Source organism: Vulpes lagopus, chromosome 2 (genome assembly GCF_018345385.1).
Source record: "Vulpes lagopus strain Blue_001 chromosome 2, ASM1834538v1, whole genome shotgun sequence".
Taxonomy (NCBI): Eukaryota; Metazoa; Chordata; class Mammalia; order Carnivora; family Canidae; genus Vulpes; species Vulpes lagopus.
The window spans coordinates 13,423,150-13,446,484 of record NC_054825.1 but is presented as its reverse complement, the minus strand read 5'-3'; the positions used below and the strand labels follow the sequence as shown (position 1 = coordinate 13,446,484).

The 23,335-nt window shown below is 36.2% G+C and overlaps 1 protein-coding gene across 1 annotated transcript in view; it reads right to left on the bottom strand.

Moving 5' to 3' along the window:
• The window catches only part of PDZD8 (PDZ domain containing 8), an 86,402-nt gene that overhangs the window by 49,226 nt on the left and 13,841 nt on the right, over window positions 1-23,335 (bottom strand). The window contains exon 2 of the mRNA XM_041742705.1: window positions 11,694-11,819. Coding sequence (XP_041598639.1) covers window positions 11,694-11,819 — 126 coding nt within the window. The remainder of the gene's footprint in view (window positions 1-11,693; window positions 11,820-23,335) is intronic.

Below are 23,335 nucleotides of genomic sequence, written 5' to 3'. Positions count from 1 at the left end.
CTCCATGCAGGGAGCTTGACGTGGGACCCGATCCCCAGTCTCCAGGATCACACCCTGGGCCGAAGGCGGCGCTAAACCCCCGAACCACCTCAGGCTGCCCTTACTTTTGTTTTATTGGCTCTTTTCCCAATCATCTACATTATGTATTTTTATTTAATTGTTTAAATTTTTTATTTAAATTCTAGTTAACATATAGTGTAATACTGGTTTCAGGAGTAGAATTTAGTAATTCATCACTTACATATAATACCCAGTGGTCATCATAACAAGTGCCCTCCTCAATTCTCATCCCCCAGTTAGCCCATCCCTCACCTACCTACCTCCATCAACCCTCAGTTTGTTTTCTACAGTTAAGAGTCTCTTATGGTCTGCTTCCCTCCTTTTGTTCCCACATCTATATGTTCATTAGTTTTGTTTCTTAAACTCTACATATGGGTGAAATCATATGGTATTTGTCTTTCTCTGACTTATTTCACTTAGCATAATACACCCTAGCTCCATCCATATCATTGCAAATGGCAAGATTTCAATCCCTTTTGATGGTTGAGTATTATTCCATTGTATATACATATACCACATCTTCTTTATCCATTCATTAGTCAATGGACATTTGAGCTATATCCACAGTTTGGCTATTGTTGATAATGTTGCTATAAATATTGGGGCGCAGGTACCTCTTAGAATCTGCATTTTTGTATCCTTTGGCTAAATACCCAGTAGTGCAATTGCTGGGTCATAGGGTAGTTCTATTTTTAACTTTTTGAGAAACCTCCATACTGTTTTCCAGAATGGCTGCACTAGTTTGCATTCCCACCAATAGTGTAAGGGGGTTCTCCTCTTTCTCTGCATCCTCACCAACATCTGTTGTTTCCTATGTTAATTTTAGCCATTCTGACAGGTGTGAGGTGGTATTCATCATGGTTTTGATTTGTATTTCCCTGATGATGAATGATGTTGAGTATCTTTTCATGTGTCTGTTAGCCATCTGGATGTTTTCTTTGGAAAAATGTCTATTCGTGTCTTCTGCCTAATTCTAAATTGGATTATTTGTTTTTTTGGTGTTGAGTTTGATAAGTTCTTTATAGATTTTGGATACTAACCAAATAGTATTAGATATGTCATCTGCAAATATCTTCTCTCTTTCTGTAGGCTGTCTTTTAGTTTTGTCGACTGTTTCCTTCGCTGTGCAGAAGCTTTTTATTTTGATCAAGTCCCAATAGTTCAATTTTGCTTGTTTCCTTTGCCTCTAGAGATATTTCTGGTAAGAAGTTGCTAAGGTCAAGGTCAAAAAGGTTGCTGCCGACATTTTAACCATGATTGTTATTCTAACCTATTAGCAAGGAATGTTTTCCCATTTCTTTGTGTCTTCTTCAATTTTTTTCAAAATTGTTCTGCAGTTTTCAGAGCACAGATTTCTTATCTCTTTGCTTAGGGTTATTCCTAGGTATCTCTGTTTTTGGTGCCATTGTAAATGGGATCGATTTCTTGATTTCTTTTTCTGCTGTTTCATTACTGGTGTACAGAAATGCAACACATTTCTATACACTGATTTTATATCCTGTGACTTTGTGGAATTCACGTATTAGTTCTAGCAATTTTTTGTGTGTAATCTTTCTGGTTTTCTACATAGAGTATCAGGCCATCTGCAAATAGTGAAAGTTTGACTTCTTCCTTGCTGATTTGGATGTCTTCCATTTCTTTTTATTGTCTGATTGCTGACACTAAAGATTTCTAGTGCTATGTTAAATAAATATGGAATCACCTACATTATCTTTTGGCTCTTTTTCTAAAATCTACCACCCAACTGTTTGCTTGTCTTGAAAGATACACCTCTTATCCATAAGGTTTTCCATAGCAGCTTCAACAACAAAATATTTTTCCTTGCACTAAATTTCTATAGTACTTATTCTCTAAGCCTCATTTCAAATCAAGACAGCCTTGTGTAGCTGGCTTGTTTATGTATTTGTTAGCCCCAACTACATTTTAAGTTTCTAGAGCACAGGCACTAGCTTCCCACTTTTCTGTATTTACTGCACTATTTACAATATAATAGTAGTAGCAGCGATAGAGAAACTGGAGCAGTGGTGGCAGCTAACAATTACTGTAGGACAGTTCTAAGAGCTTCAGTTTATCATCTCACACAATTTTCATAATTACTCTATGAGACAGATACTAATATTACCTTAATTTACAGATTAAAAAACTGAGGCATGGAAGGTTGGGTAATTTACCCAAGATCACACAGGGAGTGAATGAAGGTCAGGGCTACATAAATTGAGATGAATGAATTCAAGAAATTTTGACAGAAACCGGGGGGGGGGGGGGGGGGGGGGGGGCGCGGCAGTTATCTTTTGGTCTAAATCATCGATCTTATCTACAAATAAAAAATATTAGAAGTACTGAATGACAGTTATGGCATAATGGTGCAAAGAGAGGGAAAAATCAAAGACATAATATTCTCTTGAATTTTATGTTCTGGCCACAGTTCATTTTACAGTTCAGTTTTTTAAAAGATATTATATATAAGTAAACAGCATACGAACATCACATTTAAAACAGTTCGGAGTTTGGCATTTTAAAACAGAGCTTTGGGGATCCCTGGGTGGCTCCAAGGTTTGGTGCCTGCCTTCAGCCCAGGGCGCAATCCTGGAGTCCCGGGATTGAGTCCCACATCAGGCTCCCTACATGGAGCCTGCTTCTCCCTCTGCCTGTGTCTCTGCCTCTCTCTCTCTCTCTCTCTCTGTGTCTCTCATGAATAAATAAAATCTTAAAAAAAAATAAAAATAAAACAGCTTTGCTTTTATGTCAGCTAGTTACTATTTAAGTTTCTTAAATTCGTTTACAATTCAGGCATCAGAGGAATTAAAACAATTGTTTTGCTATATGAAACAGCATTGCATATATACAACTATAAAAGAAACAATATTCTTTTAGAACACAAGAACCTTAGAGAAGGTGGGGGAAGAAAGGAGAGCCCCAGGATAGATGAATTTCAAATTTGGAATCTTCTGAAAAGTCTGCTTCTAGTCAAAAGCAACCTAATTACAGGGAGGATTATTATTTAACTATTCCCTAGAGAAATGTATAGAAACTAACAAAATTTTTTTTTTTTTTTTTACTTAGAGGAACTTCAGCAGCTAATAAATACAGATGTAGTCTCAAGATCTCTATAGGAATTCAGTTCATTTGGTGGGGTTATGTCAAATTCACAGTGTTACAGACCTTTATAGTTATAGACATAGCTTTAAAGACCTTTAGGAATAATATTCAGCAACAGTTCCAAGTAATTCCTCACATTTTTCAACAACAGTAAAATTTAAAAGTCTCATATTTCATCTAATTTATTCTGATCTCTCCTTCCATGAAGGAAAGGCTTCAGCCTTCACTTAAATGATACTTCATTATTAGTACACAAGATCTGTCCCAAGATCTTGCTGAAAAGGTAATATTTTAAAAATAGTGACTTGCTCTCAAATAGGCAGAACACTTTCAAAATTCATATACTTCTGACATAATATGAAAAATTTCAGGACCAGATTTTCCTTGTTAAGATTTTTTCAAAGGATATGAAGATAATAGAATGGGGGAATTTAGAGTCAGACAAACCTAGATTCAAATTGTAGTTAGGATGTGTTGGGCAAGTAACCTATAGATCTCAATTCATCATCTATAAAATACATACATCACTAATCTTGTAAAGATATTCTGAGAGCTGGAAATAATGAATGCAAAGTGCCTACGACATATTATACATTGCAGGTAATAAATGCTATTAATAACAATATAAGTATTTGCAGAGTCATGATCCCAAATATCTTCAACTTTAGCTAGATTTTTCCCTTTTTAATAAAGATAAAATATCAAACACTAAAGTAAATGCAGATAATAAGAATACCCATTTATCAACTACTTAGGAAAAAAGGAAGTTAAGATTTAGCCTTATTTGCTTCAGAAAGATTTTTTAAAAGATTTCCACTAGAATAAAAAAATAAGTGAATAGAATCAAACAATACTATAACCTAAATGAGAGCTTTACAAACCAATGCAAGCTAAAAATTATTTTGTGGTTGTAACTTCTAAAAGAGCTCATCTTGTATATGAATTTCAAAATCCATACTGTTAATAGGCTTCTCTCTACAGAAGAATTAAATATTTTGCTATATAATATGGACACAGTGCTAGTGAAGGATTAATTCCTTCTATCAAAATGTGACCTTGAAGTTGTCTCCCTTAATATAGGCGTATCTCCTTCTATTGTGCTTCACTTTATCATGCCTCAGAGATACTGTGCTTTTTACAAATAGAAGGTCTGCATCAAGTCTAATTTCTAAAAATATATGATTCACAAACAGTAAGAACAGAAAGAAGGGACAGAGAAGCAAAAAAACCAAACCGAACCAAACAGATGAGACAAAAAATAAATGGCAAAATGACAGACCTAAATACAACTTAATCATTACATTAAATGTAAATGAACTAAACACTCCAATGAAAAGGCAGATTGTCAGACTACACGTAAAAGAATCAACTGTTTGTAATGTATATTTAAACAAGAAAACACAAAAAGTCTGAAAGTGAAAGACTGTAGAAAAAACATAGAAACGATATAAATAAACATAAGAAAACTGTAGCAGCTTTATCAATACTACACAAAATAAATATCAAAACAAGAAATATTATGAGACAAAAAAGGGACCCTTTGTAATGGTAAAAGGGCCAATATATCACGAAGAAAATGCACCTAATAACAAAACTACAAAAAAAGAGATAAATACATAGTCATGCTTGAAAATTTAAACACACTTTCATTCAGCAATTGACAGAACTAGACTAAAAACATCAGTAAGTACACAGAAGATCTGAATCACTTTACAGGCAGTCCTTACGTTGAGTTACTGCAAATGAGAACTCTGTCCCTGCTTTATACTGTTCTGATATGCAAGGTTTTGGTTAACATAGTTCCATGCTGAGTGAGGACTATTTGTGTATGTTTTTATATAGTTTTGGGCTTTGGAAGTATGTTAATGCTCTACATATTAAAATAAGAATCAATAAGGATAGAAAGGCAGAGGTGGGAGGGAGGAAAACCAAAACTGAAAGCAAACAGAAAAAAAAAAAAACCCAGCTATATTTCAAATGAATAACATAACACACTGAAGGGGGAAAATTAATCTAATTTATGAATACAGTACTTGACCATATGACCCTTATCTTGGGTAGAGTGGGGGTGGGGGGAACTACAAATAAATCCTGAATTCCTTTTTGTAAGTACATTTTCTCTACTTCTAGGGACAAAGCAATTCTGAAACTATTTGAGATGCATTACAGGATTAAGCAAATAAGTAAATTGCTGATGTTATTGGGAACCAGGATTTAAGGTACAAAAATATGAAAGGGCAAAGAACCAAGGCAAAGAACAACGCTAAGAGAATAAACTGAAATTGGGAGAACTAGGTAAATTAATGATTTCCAAATTATGTATATTTTATATGTATTATATACCTATAAGTGTCTATACATGTATGTATTTGCTAACCATCCACTAATGGGGCCTATGATTATATATGAGCAGCAATGAATATAATACCCAAAACCAGATCTTGATTTTAATATCATTTTCAACTAAAAGGAACCATGGCTCTGGAAAAATAACTGATTATAGGACTGTGACAGAGAAGATACAAAACGAACCCAGAATAGCTGTTACACCACAAAATGATAAAGACCTTAAAAAAAAAAAAAAAGACAGGATTATGTCAGATGCAGCATACATGAGCCAGTTTGAAGGGGCTCCTAGAGGCCAAATATGGGACAATTTAGGTACCAAAATATTAAAAATAGTAAAGAAAAATAAAACAGAAATCCATGAATCCGTGCAGATAATAGGAATAAGGGAAGACTTGTGGTAACTGAGTAAAATGTTAACTGCTGTAGTTTTCTGTTTTTGTGCTAACATTTGAAAAATTTTTAAATGACGTTATTTTTGGAATCCAGTAAAACAAAACACTTTAGAAGCTACTGACAAAATAGTCTTCAGAACAGTGTGACTCAGTGAAGAATTGACCTTAATTAGAATCTCCTATCTATAATTAGTACAGGTTATCCTAAATATACTGCTTTAGAGTACAGAACTCTCACACAACAAAATTTCAGAGTCTCTGCCTTTACAAACTATAATCTTAGTTTGTTTAAAACATAACTAGTTGATAAAACCAGACAAACAAAAGAAAATATATCTATTACATCAATGTCTTTAAAAATATAAAGATGTATATGACAAATTCCTCCTAGAATTTGGTGCCAGAATTTCTTTTCCCCTGAAGAACACTCACAGTATACCAGAAAAATAAAAGCTACGTAATCCATCAAGTTTCCTTTGTTGCCAGAAAACTGATCTTTTCTTCTCTATATGGTTGTTTTTTTATATACTTTATCTTCTATTTAACTGCACATGGGCAAATACTTTCTCTGCAAAATACCTCAAATCCTAAAATGAAATATAATTTATGAGAAAATTTATAAATCAAAAAATAATCTTAACAATATAACTGCAATACTAATGTGAAATAATTTAGTTTTCTAATAGCAGTGCTACGAATACAGCAATTGAGTTCATCTGTGGTTTAAAAAGTCAGCTTTAGGGCAGCCCGGGTGGCTCAGCGGTTTAGCGCTGTCTTCAGCCCAGGGCGTGGTCCTGGAGACCTGGGATCAAGTCCCACGTTGGGCTCCCTGCATTGGAGCCTGTGTCTCTGCCTCTCTCTCTGTCTCTCTCTCTCATGAATAAAGAAATAAAATCTTTAAAAAAAATTTTAAAAAAAGCTTTAGTCAATGCCAAAAAAAAAAAAAAACAAAAAACCAGAATGATGTTTTTTTAAAAAATTTGACACAAAGTATTAGAACCAATTTTACAAGCAAACTTGTGTTTCTACATGCAAGTTAATTGGGGAATTCAAAACTGTATTGCAGACAATTAGAAAATAACTTCCTTTTACACTGTGAGACCCTTTTAAAGTAATAAAATTCAAATTCCAGTTCTTACAACCAAATACGTAAAGAAGAACATATTTTTGTTTAAAGATTTGTTTTCTTCTTAATACTATGATTATTACACTAAGGCATAATAAGAGAGATTACTGGGGCACCTGGTTTGAGCATCCAACTCTTGATTTTGGCTCAGAGCATGATCTCAGGGTCATGGGATGGAGCCATGCGCTGAGCTCTTCACTCAGCATGGAGTCCCTCTTCCTCTGTTTCTCACCCCCACCCCCCACCCCACTTGCACAATCTTTCTCAAATAAAATTTTTTAAATCTTAAAAAAAAGGGGGGGGCTATATCTACTAAAGGCTTGCTATGCAGCAAGCACTTGAGGGTTATGTAACTATCTCTTATCACAATTACCAACAAGGAGCAAGCATCCTTGCCCATTCTACGGATATGGAACTTGTTTAAAGACATATAATAGTAAGAGCACATGGCTAGGATATGAACACGGCACTATGTAACTCAAATGCCAGTATTACTACCACTTCATGTTGCCTTTGAAGCATAGTTTCCAGTTGTACAACTCCAATACTTTAAGTAAAGTTTGTTTTCTATGAATACTTGGGATTTGTTTCCTCACTGTCAAAATGCACTCTGAAAGACTTACAATAGATAAATCTGAAAAAAATCTTCACACAGATTTGTGTGAAACTATATCAAAATAAACTTTAAAAAAAAGTCCTCACAACACAGCCATTATTTCAAATTAAATAGTTTAAGAAATAAAAAGAAATCTTCATACAGAACTATAGTTTTCTGGGGGATAATGAATTTGATGTTCTGTTTATTGACCAGGGAAAGAATTAACTAAAGTTCATTATTTTTACCAGATTCAAGGTCAAGTCCTAAAAAGCCTAAGAAATAATTCTTAGTATTCCTAAGAATGTTAACCTAAAACTATTAACAATAGTAAATGATACAAATGACATTATACTAACTAGAATCTGTAGGTCTCTTTTGAGCAAGATAAACGTGAATATGCATGTCTAAATGCTAAAATAACTCATGACAGCATGCTAATTCAAAACAATTTTAGCCACATACAAATGGTCAGTCCACAGATATGTTTTAATTTTAAATCTTATGTTCTTGGGGCAGGGGCAGCTGGGTGGCTCGGTTGGGCCTCAGGCCATGATCTCATGGGTCATGGGACAGAATCCTGTGTCGGGCTCCACACTCAGCTGGGAGTCCACTTGAAGATTCTCTCCCTATGCACCCCCCCACATGCTCTGCTTCTAAATTAAATAAATAAATCTTTAAAAAATGTTTACGTTCTCTTAAAAATTTGTTCAGTAATTTTATTCTATTGGCTCAAACCTTTATATCATTAAATGAAGTCGTCGTGGCAAAAAAAATCTCTCAAGAAAACCTTTAAGTTTCCAAAATTGAAGTAAGCATTCCTCCTTCCTCCAAAATAGGGCACTTATTTTTCTTCCATTTTTTTCTACAGTGTCACTTTCTTTCTGCTTTAGAGTTTACAGTATATCACAGGACATGAGTTTATTCAGGACCAGGAAAAATTATTAAAATATAAATGCCTAGATTACAGTAATATATATATCCTCTTTAGTCTGAATCCTACAAACTTGGAATCTATCTTACCTGAGAGTTCTAATTTTTATACTAAGAAAAAAGTTTAGAAGAAAAGTAATGTGAGATTTTAATGAAAAAATATGAAAAGAATGTTTAGAATTCAATTTGAAAACAAAAAGACAAGGATGAGTAGAAATGTAATTTATTCTTTACTTCATAAACAATTTTAAGTAATCCTTAGCTTATGTGAAAATAGTTAGCACCACAACACTAGGTAACTTTAATATAGTTGGGTTTAGGGCAGCCTGGGTGGCTCAGCGGTTTAGCGCCGCCTTCCACCCAGGGTGTGATCCTGGAGACCCGGGATCGAGTCCTGCGTCGGGCTCCTGGCATGGAGCCTGCTTCTCCCTCTACCTGTGTCTCTGCTTCTTTCTCTCTGTGTCTCTCATGAATAAATAAATAAAATCTTTTTAAAAAAACATGGTTGGGTTTATAAAGATAGTGACTAGAAAATGCTCTAGACAGGTGTGTGCTTTCTCCCAAGAAGAAGCTGTCACCTGGAGGAAGGTGATGGCAACATAACCCAAGTTTACAGGCTATTGTCTCTACTTTCCTCTTCAACTTATAAAAATGTGAGTTAACAAAGAACTACTGTCCATGCTTTCCATATCAAATCCCTAGAAATGCTGATCCTTATTTTTTAATTTTTTTGACCAGTGATACAGTAACAAAAATCAAACAATATAAAAAAGTTTATAGTGAAAAGTTTGCCTCTCACCTTTACCCCCAGTCCATCATCAACCCAGGTCCCTCTCCTATACCCCTTAAGAAAGTTTTCTTTCAAGTTCTTTCAGAGATTCATTATATAGTTCTTTATTAAAATAAAGTAGGACAGACACACTTATCTCAATCCAATGTGACCTAAATAATGCCTGACTATACTTGCTCAGTGCCTTCATGAAGTCTTTGATTCATGGCTGACAGCAAAGCTTTAACAAGCAGTACCTCAGATAAAGCAAAAGAATGGTGAGCACCGGTGACACCAACAGCTAGTAGTTGAACAGCCACAACCAATATAATCAATCTATAATGCCACCAGCAACATTAAGGCAAAAGAACTAGTTTTTATAAATTCCTATAACAGTATCTCCTTATTACACATCACCTACATCACAGTAAACAAATGTATGTTGAATAAATGAATAATAAATCTCCTTCAAGGCTGTCTTTGTAGGTTTGGGAAAGGGTAGATGTGCAGCCAGATACAGGAGAGGCCAAGAAATTTTGTCCAAAACTGCCCTTCTAATGTCTTAAAGTTGCTATACTATTTTGGAAAAGTTAATCCAATGGTATGATTCTGAATCTACAAGAAATGTGAATCTACAAGAAAATTCAGTAGAACAAAAAAAAAAGAAACATCTGGTCAAAATTTCCTTAGTCATAGGTCACTTAAAAAATGTCCTTCCAAAAACAACAACAACAAAAAAATGTCCTTCCTAATCTTAATATGACAAGCCCAAATTAAAATTAGGTATCTAATACTCACGCTTACCATATCATATTTAGTTTAGTCATTTCAAAAAGCTGGGTTTTTACTGTATATGTCTTTTACTGTACACTGTGGTCCCTTTTACAAAATCTACACTATATTTAGTCTTTCCTTGATAAAAGAATTCCTTTTCAACCAGTCTTTCTGACATAATGATGTACAGTACTGAATCACTCCAAGACAAAACAAAAAAAATGTTTAGCACATTATTAGTACACTCAAAATTAACATATTAGCAAGGACACAAATACATTAGGTACAAAATATAACTCTGTATCCAGGCACTTGTTTTTTTTTTATGAGCTAGAAATAAAAATAGAAGTGATAAGTACCAAGTAAGGGTGCAAATAAGTGTCATAGAAATGTAGCATAAGGACAGTATTCTTGTACTTGAACAGAACAATTAAAGAGGCAGTTGCTGAAGTGGATCAAGGAAGTTTGGTTTCAAGGAGCAGAAAACAGGGTAAGGCCTTCAGTGGAGAATCAACACAAGAAGCATAGTACTTTAAAATATCTAAGGCAGGGAATAGTGAACTATGTCCACGGGCCAAATCCAGTCCCCTTGCTTGTTTTTGTGTAGCCTATAAACTACCAAAGGATTTTACATTTTTAAATGATAGAAAAAAATTAAGAGTATTTCATGACACATGAAAATTATGAAATTCATATGTAGAGTTTTATGGGCACACAGCCATACTATGCCCATTTGTTTACCTGCTGTCTATGACTGCTTTCATCCTATAAGGCTGAGCTGAGTAATGGCAACAGAGACCATGTGAATCATGAAGCCTAAAATATTTACTATCTGGCCCTTGAGAGAGAAAGTTTGCCAACCTCCTGCTTTAAGAAAGAAAGCCTATGTGGCTGAGACATTATGAGTGAGGAGCTAAGAAGTGAAAGAAGCTAGAGAAGCAAGAGACGCATGTAGGCCACAGCAAGGATTTGGGTCTATATTCTAGTAACAGGGAAGCCATTAAAGAATTTTAAGTAGGAAAGTGACAAGAAGATTTGCATTTTAAAAAGCTCATTCTGGTGGTTACATCTGTAATCAGTATTAGGAGAAAAGTAAGGAGGTTAGTGTAGTAGTTTAAGCAAGATATGAACACAGTTTAGACCATGGGGCATGCAAAGTAAAATAAGGAGGCTGGACAAGATTATTTTGGAGATCCCTTTTCAGCTCTAAAATGTTAAGAATCGCAGGGCTTTCTAAATCTGGATTTGCAACTTTCCAGGGTATTTATGATTATCACATACAAGTCTCGAGAATGTTGTACCAAAACAGCTCTCCAAAAGTCAGTAAATTAGAAATATGACAAAAGAGCATCAAGCATCTAAAAAGTTTGGGAATTACTGAAGAATAAATGATCCTCTCCATTAGAATACTTCCTAAAATATGGTATATATTTTTTGCAAGCTGGAAAGGATTAGTTTTATGAAATTTATGATTAAAGATTTACAGATCATAAAATATAAATTAACCCAAAGGGGGAACAAACACAAATATGGTTAAGTATATTTTCACTGCACTTTCTTTCCCATAACGTAGCAAAGATGAAACAAAGAACATACCTGCTACACTCTAACAATGTAACTTTAAGGCGGCCTTCAGTAAGTGCCCATTGTTGTATATGGATATGCTCTTCTTCATCTTCTTCAAATCCTTGCGAAGTTTGGAATGGAAAAAACGGCTTAAACCTGAGAAAAGTAAAGATAAGACTAAATTTTGGGGCAATAAACACCACAGTTTGAAGAGTAATAACAAAACTTACCTATAGGAAAACAACACAAAACACCTAATACTGCATGTGCCCTAAAAACCCAAAGCTTATCATTTACTCTCCTACAACTGACAGCAGATGGTGCCTTCTCTGTGGCACCCAGAACTCCTGTTTTCTTTTTTTCTTTCTTTTTTTTTTTTGGCATGCCCTCATTGATAAGGTAGACACTTAGAAAAAAGGAAACAAAAATCTAAAGACCACCATTAGGCCCTGAAACTTGGGTGGGGCAGGATAGATATTCTTTCTGGACCAGATGGGAAGAGTGTTCCTATTGTACAAGATCAAAATTCAGAATGCACTGTTCCTGGAAACAATATAATTGATAGTAATTAGTACATGGTAATGATTAATAATAACAATTAATGGTGGTAAAGGTATTCATTAGAATTGTTTACTATTTGCCAGGCAGTATGCTAAGAGCTTTCCAAGCTTTCTCTCATGTAATGCTCACAATGCTTGAAAGGATGCTATAACTAGCTTCCCTTTCCAGATGAGAATAGTGAGTCTTAGAGGTTAAAGGATTTGCTCAATGTTACATGGTGGGTGGCAAAACCAGAATTCAAGGTAGTCTGACTGCATCAAAATCCAAACACTTCAGTTACCCATGAATAATTCAGGCCTCTATGTGCATATTCTTTAATACTCTGGTTTTCATGGAGAAACTTATGCTGTGTTATGAACTGTAGGCTTTAAAAACTTTAATTTGAAACACAATTCATATGTCTTCATTAAAGCAAAAGAAAATGACAAAGAAAATGAAGAGAAAATTGGGCTCAGCGACCTAAAGTTCTCAATTCACTTTATACACTGCCACTAGACATGGCATTTGTCTGCTTGAAGCTTCAATGGCTTCTTATTAACCACACACAAAAAGATAGTCAAAAGTTCTTGATTTCACATCCAAGGTCCACCACAATTAATCTTTCCAATGACATTTTTTCTTATTAGTAACCTTCCTATCTAGAAAGTGTAGTCACCTCACGTACCCAGAAGATACCATACACATTCCTGTCTTCAGGCTTTTTGAACTAACTGGATGTTTCCCCTACATCTCAAAGCCTAGCCAAATCCTAAACACTTTCTAAAATCAGCTTTAGGTCCTAGATCACAGCAGAGCACACACACTGCTTTCACTCTTCTTTATTTTGAGTCACTTAAATTGCCATGCATTTATGCCTATATGTGACCTGGTCTCACACTGTTTGTACCCCTCATGCACACAATCAGGGCTCAAGTATGTGTTGAGCTGATTTATGGAAATCCCACATTAAAAATGAAATAAACATTTAGAAAATATTAATAGCCCACTATAGCTAATATTGAAAGATACTGATAGAGGGAGAGAAATACTGTTTTATGGTTTTCCCAATGAACAGGATCAAAGGAAAAACTTTTTAGGGAAAGATACGTAGGTATACAAATAATGCTCAGTGCTTTTCTCCTGCTTCTGAACTAGGAGGGAGGCAGAGTCCTCTCAGTTCCTTAATTTGCATTTGAAGTAATTTAATTCAAACTGGCACCACATTTGTGAAAAGAAAAAAAATTAGGAACTAAGTCTTATTATGTTAATACATTAATGTAATTGAGTGCTTTTAACATGCAAGCCTTATGGTTCCTGTAAGACACACCACTGTCTTTATCTTTACAAAGATCACTATACTGGTACACAATCAACTTTGAATATAACAATACAGCTAAGTCACAGCTGCTCTATGAATAAACTTTTCTTGCCATGTATAAACTTAAAATTCAATAAAAACATTTCCCACAGGTGTGTGACTTCAATGTTCTATGAAACAAAATCTTATTTGGTTTATTAATGCTGCTAGCAGAATTTGCTAAGGTGTTTATGCACAAAAATACACTAAAATCACAAAACTGAATTCCATTTAAATATAGCACACTGAACAGTGGGGTAAAGCTATTTGTTCACCAAGCTAATAAACAGAATCCACACATTCATATCCTCTAAGGACATCTGGTTTTCTAAGGTTTTATGTGCAAGGCTTTAAGTATCCCAAACTCATAAAAAAATCTAAACTATGAAGCAGGCTACTTCTGCCCCTCCGTTTTACCTTCCTATCCTACATTATCCTTCTTAAGAATTTGTGAGCCTTTTTCTTCTGTTAACCAATCACCCTAAAAATGTTACTGTTTTGTCTTTCAGGTGAACAAACTACCTGCACTTCTTCCTGCAGAAGCCTTAAAAAGCAACCCAGAAAGATTAACTTCTGAAATGACAGCAGGAAAAGCTCCACTGACCCTCTCCACAATAAAACTGGTAGAAATTATTAAAACAAAAATAACAGAAACAAAATAATTAAAGCCTCTGAAATGCCCTAAGGGTAAACAGCAATGAGGAAACTTATATTCAAGAAAATCTACAAAAATTTGGTAAGAAAGGTGAGAGTCTGTGGTGCCTAAACCAAGACTACTTCCCTCCAACAAGGTCAGCAAGAGATTCCACTCTAGATTGCCACAGCCAAGAACACAAGTGGTCTCACTTCCAGCTCACAAAGGGCTTTCTTCCTGAGAGGAGCAGGATGGCAGTGTTTCTCATTCAGCCCTTTACTACCTAGGACTCGGGCTAAATTCCAGGCAGGTGTAGTCAAAGAGATGGGAGCTCCCTTTCTTGACCCCGCCCCCATCTGTGGAATGGAGGTTTCACATTGGGTACAGTGCCCTGATCGTCTTTGCTCTGGCTCATGATGCAATGGCTCTATGCCAAGAGAGGCTAGCCTAAAGGACCTCAGGCTTCTGCCTCCCCTACCCCACCTCACACCTAGCTTGGGGAGTTGGGGGTGTCACTCACAGAGAAGCCTGCCATTGTTCCCACCCCCAGCTCCAGAGCCCTGGCTCAAAATTTTTGCTAAGTTGGTTGGAAAAGGAAAGGCAGGCCATAAAAAAAATTCCCAGTCTCTTCCCAAAAGAACTAATTTCATTTACCATAAAATATGGAGAAGCTCAAACGTAAGTGTGCTCTCAAGAACAATGGAGGTTGTGATGTAAGGCAATTGGGAGGAGATTCATGGATTTAATGAAGATATAGCATATAAAAAAGACTGCCTAATAGTTTACAGGAAATAAAACAGCTGGGGGAATCTCTCCCAGGTCAGGACAAATATCAAACACTGACCTCAGAAATTATTCCTTCAAAGAAGCCACAATTTGACTGGATTAGTTGGTAGAACAATGTATGCCTCAGGGTACTGGTGAAAACAATAGGCACAATGGGGGTAGAGGGTAGACTTCACTAAAATAACCCACCAATCACTAAAAGCCAAACAAAAAATAAGCCCTGGGAAAGGGGGACCAGGGCTCAAAGCTGCTACAATATATTACCTAAAATGTTTAACTTCCAACAAAAATTGTGAAGCATGCAAAGAATCAGGAAAGCAGATTTACTTGTAACCCATAAAGCAGAAAGCAGGCAACACAAACCACCACTGAGAATCAGCAGGTGTTGGATTTAACAGGGAAGGTTTCAAAATAGCCATTACAAATATGTTCACAAAAAAATTTTTTAAAGCATGATTACAGAGGTAAAAGTAGGTATTATGACAATGTCACATCAGACAGAATACTAATAAAAATATAGGAATTGTGCATATTAAAAAAAATCAAATGGGAATTCCAGAGTTGAAAACTGATAATTGAAATAAAAAATTCACCAAAAGGGCTCTCAACCATAAATATGAACTGGCAGAAGAAAAGAAGTAGTGAATTTGAAGACAGAGCAACAGAGGTTACGCAAGCCAAAGAACAGAGAGAAAAAAGAATAAAGAAAAATTAACTGAACCTTAGAGAAATGTGGGAAACCATTAAGAACACCAACACACACATAATGGGGAGTGCCAAAGGGAAGGATGAGGAGGAGAGGAGAGAGGGGAGCAGAAAAAATAGTGAAAGAAATAACCAAGGCAGCCAGTAAGCCCTAAAGCCACAAATTAGATGATTCCATTCATATGAAAATCCAGAATAGAGAAATCTAGAGAGACAGAAAGTACATTTGTACTTAGGGTTGGGGTGGTAGGAGGATCAGGAGAAAGACAGCTGAAGGGTAGGGGGTTTTTCTTTTTGAGGTGGTAAAACTGTACTGTGATGATGATGGTACATATCTGTGAATATACTAAAATTTGTTGAATTGTAAGCTTTAAGTAAGTGAATTTTATGGAACATGAATTACATCTGAATAAAACTTTTAAGAAAAATCCCAACCCAGTTTACCTGGAAATAATTCTCTTGTTGTTTCGATACATAAATGTTTGGTTAGAATTATCTGATTTGGGCAGCCCGGGTGGCTCAGCGGTTTAGCACCGCCTTCAGTCCAGGGTGTGATCCTGGAGACCCAGGATCGAGTCCCATGTCGGGCTCCGTGCATGGAGCCTGCTTCTCCCTCTGCCTGTGTCTCTGCCTCTCTGTCTCTCTCTGTGTCTCTCATGAATAAATAAAATCTTAAAAAATAATTATCTGACTAAATGAGAAACAAAACCATAAATGACAGCTCCATAAAAATAACCTATAGTAAAAAAATAATAATAATAACCTATAGTCTCCTTTAAGGCTTACGAAAAACAAAGACTTATTAAACAGTTACCAAACCAGGTACTGACTAAAAACCACTTATTTGCTCACTTAATCCTTACAACTACCCTGAAACTGGGCTTTCGCTGGTCTAACCAGATCTTAGAAGTCTTACAGATACTATGCACTTAGAAGTTGTACAGATACTGAATTCAATACCAGAACTTATATTAGTCTGCTAGGCCTGCTGAAACAGAAAATCACAAACTGTGTGGCTTAAAAAACAGAAATTTATCTTTCATGGTTCTGGGGGCTACAAGTCCAACATTAAAGTATCAAGAGGTTTGGTTTCTGGTAAGACCTCTCAGCTTGGCTTGCAGACAGGCACCTTCTTGCTGTATCCTCTCAGGACTTTCTATCTGCACACATACTCGTGCTTCTTTCTCTTCTTGTAAGAACATTGATTCCTACTGGATTAAGCCTCCATCCTTCTGACCTCACTTAACCTTAATTACTTCATAAAAGGCCCTATCTCAAACACCATTACACTGAGAGTTAGGGCTTCAACATATGAATTCTGGGGTACACAACTCAGTCCACAAGAAAACTCAAATGTAACTCGAGAGCCTGGTCAATAGTCCCTGAGACTGATTTGATTGCCACACAGTTTTCTGCAGGAATAATGCACTAAACCTGGCCTGAAGGTACCCAGCAAGGATGCTCATGGTTTCACATATATTATTGTTTTTGATCCATAAAGTAACATGGTGAAGTACAGTTGCAAATCATTTCTTCATTTCACGTAGATAAGGAAACAGGTTCAGAAGAAAACAGACTGCTGGAGACTAAATCTTTTATTACGAAGTTACATGAAAATAGGGCAGCCCGGGTGGTTCGGCGGTTTAGCACTGCCTTCAGCCCAGGGTCTGATCCTGGAGACCCGGGATCAAGTCCCACATCAGGCTCCCTGCATGGAGCCTGCTTCTCCCTCTGCCTGTGTCTCTGCCTCTCTCTCTCTCTGTGTCTCTCATAAATAAATAAAATCTTAAAAAAAAAAAAAAAAGTTACATGAAAATAAATGCCAGCAAAATGAGGGCATAAAGCAAGAAAGAAGAAAATGGTCCAGAAAACAGTGACTCCAAGTCCAAAAAGCAATGATACCCTACACCCAGATGACAGGTATGTCAAGCCAAGAGATAAGCCTAGTATGGAACATGTGAAGAAGGCTCCTTTTTTTTTTTTTAACTTCATCTACAGAGGATTCTAGCAGTGTCCTGTCCTAGTGAGCACACAGTTATGATGTAGAAGGGCAAGGCCCACACTGCAGGCCCAGAAGGGGGACTGGTCAGGTTCCCAAGTGAAAGATGGCTCTCAGTTCCATCTCCTCGATCTTCGGAATGCTGTCATATTTGATTGTACCAGGAGACACTGGGCATTTGTGCCCAGAGTTCTTGTTCCCTGATGATACATTGTGAGGCCCTTTGTTTGGAGTTGAGGTCCATGCTGGTGTTCTAGAACAAGAAGAAATAAGGTAATGGGACAAGAACTTGTTCTAGAACAAGTAGGAAATAAGGGCAATGAATAAGATAAGCAGAAGGAATGAGAAGGGAGAGGTTAATTTTTCATTTAAATCTTGAAAATCTGGCTAAGGCAATTAGGTAAGAAATAAGAATTCAAACTTGATCATAGGGACACACTGCCTTGAATGGTACAAAGATTCTGAAATTGGAATATAGAGAAGGAAACATAAACTTGCATATTAGGTAGATCTGCAATAAAGAAAAATTATACAGACATAGTAACAATGTAAACACATAGACCAGTCAAGGAAGACAACTCTGAACAAAACCTAAGTGCTATCAGTTATATATAAATAAGGACATAGTTCAATGAATGAAGAAAGTGATATAACTAGACCTGAAGAAGGCAGAGGGAAGGTGAGAGAGGGTTATCACCTAGCTAAATCCTACCTACCTCAGAAAGAAGTCAATCAATAGACAATGTCCAAAATTATTAAAATAAGTATCACGATATGACATTGTTGAGCACCACAGAAGTAACACTGCAATTAATTAGCAAAGCTAATTTTACCAAGTACTTACTGTATAAAAAGCATGACATTTATCAATTCTCACAACAGTTTTAGAAGATGAGTACTACAATTTCCATTTTGTAGATGAGGAAACAGACACAGAAGTTACACAGTTTGCTCAAGGTTATACAGCTAGTAAGCAGTGTGGCCAAGATAAAAATCTAAGCAGTCAGGCTCCCAAATCTATGTTCTTAATCAGTGCCTCTTAAAAGCTGTTAAAAACAGAAACAGTTACAAATGGTTGCTTCTGAAGAGTATGTCTTACAGGTGATGAAGGCAGAGGATTTAGGGAAGTGATTGCTGACTTTCATTATAAGTCCTTCTGTTATATTTGATTTTTAAATTATGTACATTAACTAAAGTGAAAAGACAATACCAAATGCTAGAGATGTGAAACTACTAATGCAGACTATTAGAACTACTTTGAAAACCCAGCGGCAGTATTTACTAAACCTGAAGAGATGCATAACCTGTGACCCAGCAAATCTACTCCTAGATATACACAACAGAAATGGGTAAAAATGCTCCCCAAAAGACATGTATAAGAATATTCACAACAGTGCTATCCAATGGTCTATCAACAAAAGAAGGGATAAATTGACGTACAATCACACAGTGGAATACTCCACAGCAAATACAATGAACTATATCCATATACAATAACATGGATTAATTTTACAAACATACTGCTGAGCTACATAAAGAATCTAGAAAAACAATGAGTGGTACAATATGACTTGATTTATATGAAGTTCAAAAACAGATAAAATAATAAAGACCAACCCCAAAGCAATGGTGGTAGAAATCAGGCAGAGCAGGGAGGGCAGTGCCTGGGGGGCATACACGGGAGTTCCTGGCTGCTGGTAATATTCTATTGCTTGTTCTGAATGCTCTTCTGTTCACTTTGCAAAAATGCATTAAACTGAATTTTATAATTAGTGCACATTTTAAGTGAGGAGTTGTATTTTAGTAAAAGTTTAAAAGAAAAACCATGTTTAATTTAAAAATGTACATTACTTTGGTAACATTTTAAAAATACATAGTATTTAAATTTTAGACGTACAAGTGAAGCCAAGCCTTCTTCTTGTATGTGGATCTGAATCTTTTTTTAATGTCTAAAATATGTTTTTTCTCTAAGATGCTTCTTCAAGAATGCTCTTATAGAGCACCCTGAATGCCAGCTGGTGACATCTCCATCACATGGCAGCAGTAAAACTGTTTGCAAACACTGTGATCTTTAGAGAAAGAGGGTTTACTACAAACCCGATATAAAAATAGTCTGAGGTCTAAATCTACTCTTGACTTCAGCATGGGCTTGTATGTCTTTGCCAAAGTAATAAATCTGCTCAAGTTTTCAGCTCAATAAAAGGGAAAACATACTAACAATTGGAGCAAGTCAAAAAAAGACAGCTATCTCCATGCACTGTATCTCTAGAAATAGGCAGAAGTTGGACGAGACTTTGTCAAGGAGGGAGGGTGTCATGAAAAGAACACCAAAGTTAGAATCCTACAATCCCAACTCCTAGAGATTTGTTTCAAAATAATCTGGGGAGGGGAGTGTGGGGGGACAGGGAATCAAAAGTGGCCACAAATTAATGACGGTCTGCTATGGATTATGGGGGTTTACTGGACTATTCTTTTAACTTCTAAGCAAGTTTGAAATTTTCCATAATGAAGAACTAGAAGAGGTTTGTTCTGTACACTAAAACAAATTCAGTTCTCCCTTCGTTTCTCCCTTCTCTCTATACTTTCTTTAGCAACATCATTTGCTCCCACTGCTTTTACAAGTTCTATATATTGATGCCTAAAAGTAAATTAGACACCTTTTCTTCAAACTTGCTCCTCTTCTCCTATTTTCTTACTGGCACTGAAGATTAAATACACACTTGGGAACCTGTAGTTACCTTTTACTCTTTCTCTTCTCACAACTAATCAGTTTCACCTCCAATCCCCTCTATTTTATTGCTAAAAATGTCTCTTCCACTGTTGTTTTATGTTGCCCACCAGCCTGCTTTAGATTTTCACTACTTAGAAGGTTATGATTTCTGAAATTTGGTTTCCTCTTCTTAATAAGAGTATTTAAAAAAAAAGTATTTTTAAATCCAAAACACAAGCCTGCTATTTCTTTAAATAAAAAGCTACCTCACACGATTATTTACAAAGACTTAAGAGAGTTCACACATGTGAAACACCTAGTGGAGGAGTTCCTGGTATGTAACAGACACACACACTCTGGTTTTCTTCCTTCGCTATGCTAGAGTCTTATCAAACTGGCTTCCCCCTTGCCTCACGAATAATGATAACCACAGAATGTTCTGATTCAGTTCCTTTGTTATTTCTCCCACCAACACTATACTCTCCAGCCCATCTCCCTGTGTCTAAAGATAAAACTATCCTTTAACTGGTCAGCTCAAATGTCATCTCATCCCTTTCCACAAATGGGCTTACTTGAGGACACAGAGACCAAAGTTAGACATGCAGAAACTTTAGTTTTATTTCAGGCTGAGGAATACAAACAACACTACATCCTGCCTAAGAAAGAGAGTAGAAGAAGCAATTGGAGTTCTGTGTGGTTTTTGCCTTTCAGGCTGACAGTCTTGGCTCTCTCACATTAGGAACTAGAAAATCTAAATCTAAGTGTGCTCCAAATTCTTCCAAACCAAATACATAAACTAGATAAGGAGGGGTAATCATTTCAAGCTGTTTTTCATTTATCATTCTTCAGAGGTACCTTAGTATTCCTTTAAATGGTGAGTTCCCTGCTGCATTTAAGTATCATTACAAAACCTCAACTGGCCATAACTTTTCTGGCACACATTATTATACAAAGCATGGCACACTAATGTATAACTACGTACAAGCAAGAGAGAAAACAAAGCACAAGCGGTTCAAAATACTCTTAATTTTCCATATTAGTAAACCACGAACCTAAATTGTAAATTTTCTATTTTACTTGGATAACTTGATTGATACTACATTTAAGAGACAATTCATCCACCAAACTCCTCCATGCTTACCACGGTTAGTACTGCCATATTACTTTTCCTCAGAGACTGTCTACTAACCACTGTGATTCCATAACTAGTCCCACATGGTAAGCTCCTTTCCACCCTTCAAATTCTACTTCAAAGTCACCTCCTCTCTGTAAAGTGCCCCTCTCCACTTGGTATTGCTTCCTTGCCTGTATTCTAAAAGCACTTTACACACACTTCTATTATGAACTAATCATCCTGTTTACATGTTTCTAGCTCTCCCTCACTCCGTCCCCTCCTCCCAATAAACTGTGAGTTGCCGGAAGAAAAGAAACATACATGACAGCTATTAGAGAACAGGGTAAGAGCAGACCCTGGAGCTTGAGGAGCTTCGCTTGGAATCCTGTTCCGCCACTTTCTAGCAACATAACCTTGGGCATACTCTGACTTTAAGCCTCAGTTTCCTCATGAAAAAGGAGGATGATAATTACATAAAATAATAAAAAGCACTGAGCATGCCTCACGCAGCTTCTTTTTTACAAAGCAATTTAAAGCAGTATAAGCACACAAGTTTTAGAGTCAGTGCTTGGTTTTGAATTTTGGTTCTTACATCTGCTAGCTTGAAGACTTGACAAACTACTTCAACTTTGAGAACCACAGTTCTTCATCTGTAAAAGATAATATTACGTTTCTTATAGGGTTATCGTAAGGATTACATGAGAAGGTTCACATAAACCATTAGGCACAAGGAAGTGCTCTAGAAGTTATTTCCCAAAACTTTCTATTATTATTTTAAGGCTGGTCTCCTAGAGACATACTACAGAGCAAAGTCCTTCCCCTCCACAAACAACCACTAAAGGAGTCAGTATTCACACCAAGTATGATGTTCAAGGTCATAGCTTTTGGTCTTTCTTGGATTTTAGATTCCATGTGACCATGATTTCAGTCACTACACTGACTGATTTTTTAAAAATTGTGTTTTTTGTGAGTCTATCAACTTGCAATTGCAGGGAAAATAATAATAATCAGTATGCCTCCCTACCTTAGGTGTTGCTTTTCTACCTCTGCATCACTAAGCTTTATAACTAAAGCATGTATTAAAACTGAATATATGAAGCCACTGACTTATGGAAACCTATGGAGAATTGTTCTATTTATGAGTTCCTGGGTGTGTACCATGCTAACAGAGTCTATACTTGGGAAAATGATTTTAATTCCTCTACTCGTAAGGAGAAAAAAAGTATCCATGAATAGTTATGAAACTAGTAAGAATAAGGACAACAAACACCATTATAAAAACTTCTCCCCCATCACCTACATGCCCACTACTAAATATGAAATATTCACTTTTATTCAATATCCTAATTCTGCATAAAAGAATCAAGATCTAAAATGCTTTACAATATTCTGACTTGGTTTTATATATACACTGTATACACCAAACAAAAGAGTGATCACAGAGGCTGCAGGTCCCTCATAATAGAACTCACCTTTGAGTCAATGTTAACAGATATCCTATGCACCAGAGATACAGTATCAAATGAGATGAACACTCAGGGAACCAAGTAACCCTCAACCATGTCTTTTTATGTTCATCACAACTCACATGTGGGGGTCTCTGACGAAAGCCTAGCATCAATAAAATTAAAATTCTCAGCTTCCACAAAGCTGGGGGGGCAGGGTGGGGGAAGGCAAGAACCATGAGAACTGTCCTCAAATCCAAACTCCTCCTCCTCTCTACCAGCTCCCCCAATACATACCTTTGAATAAGAGAATACAACAATTATTACTTTATTGATTTCTAGCACATCTGCAAATGATATAATACTTTCACACATATCCTTG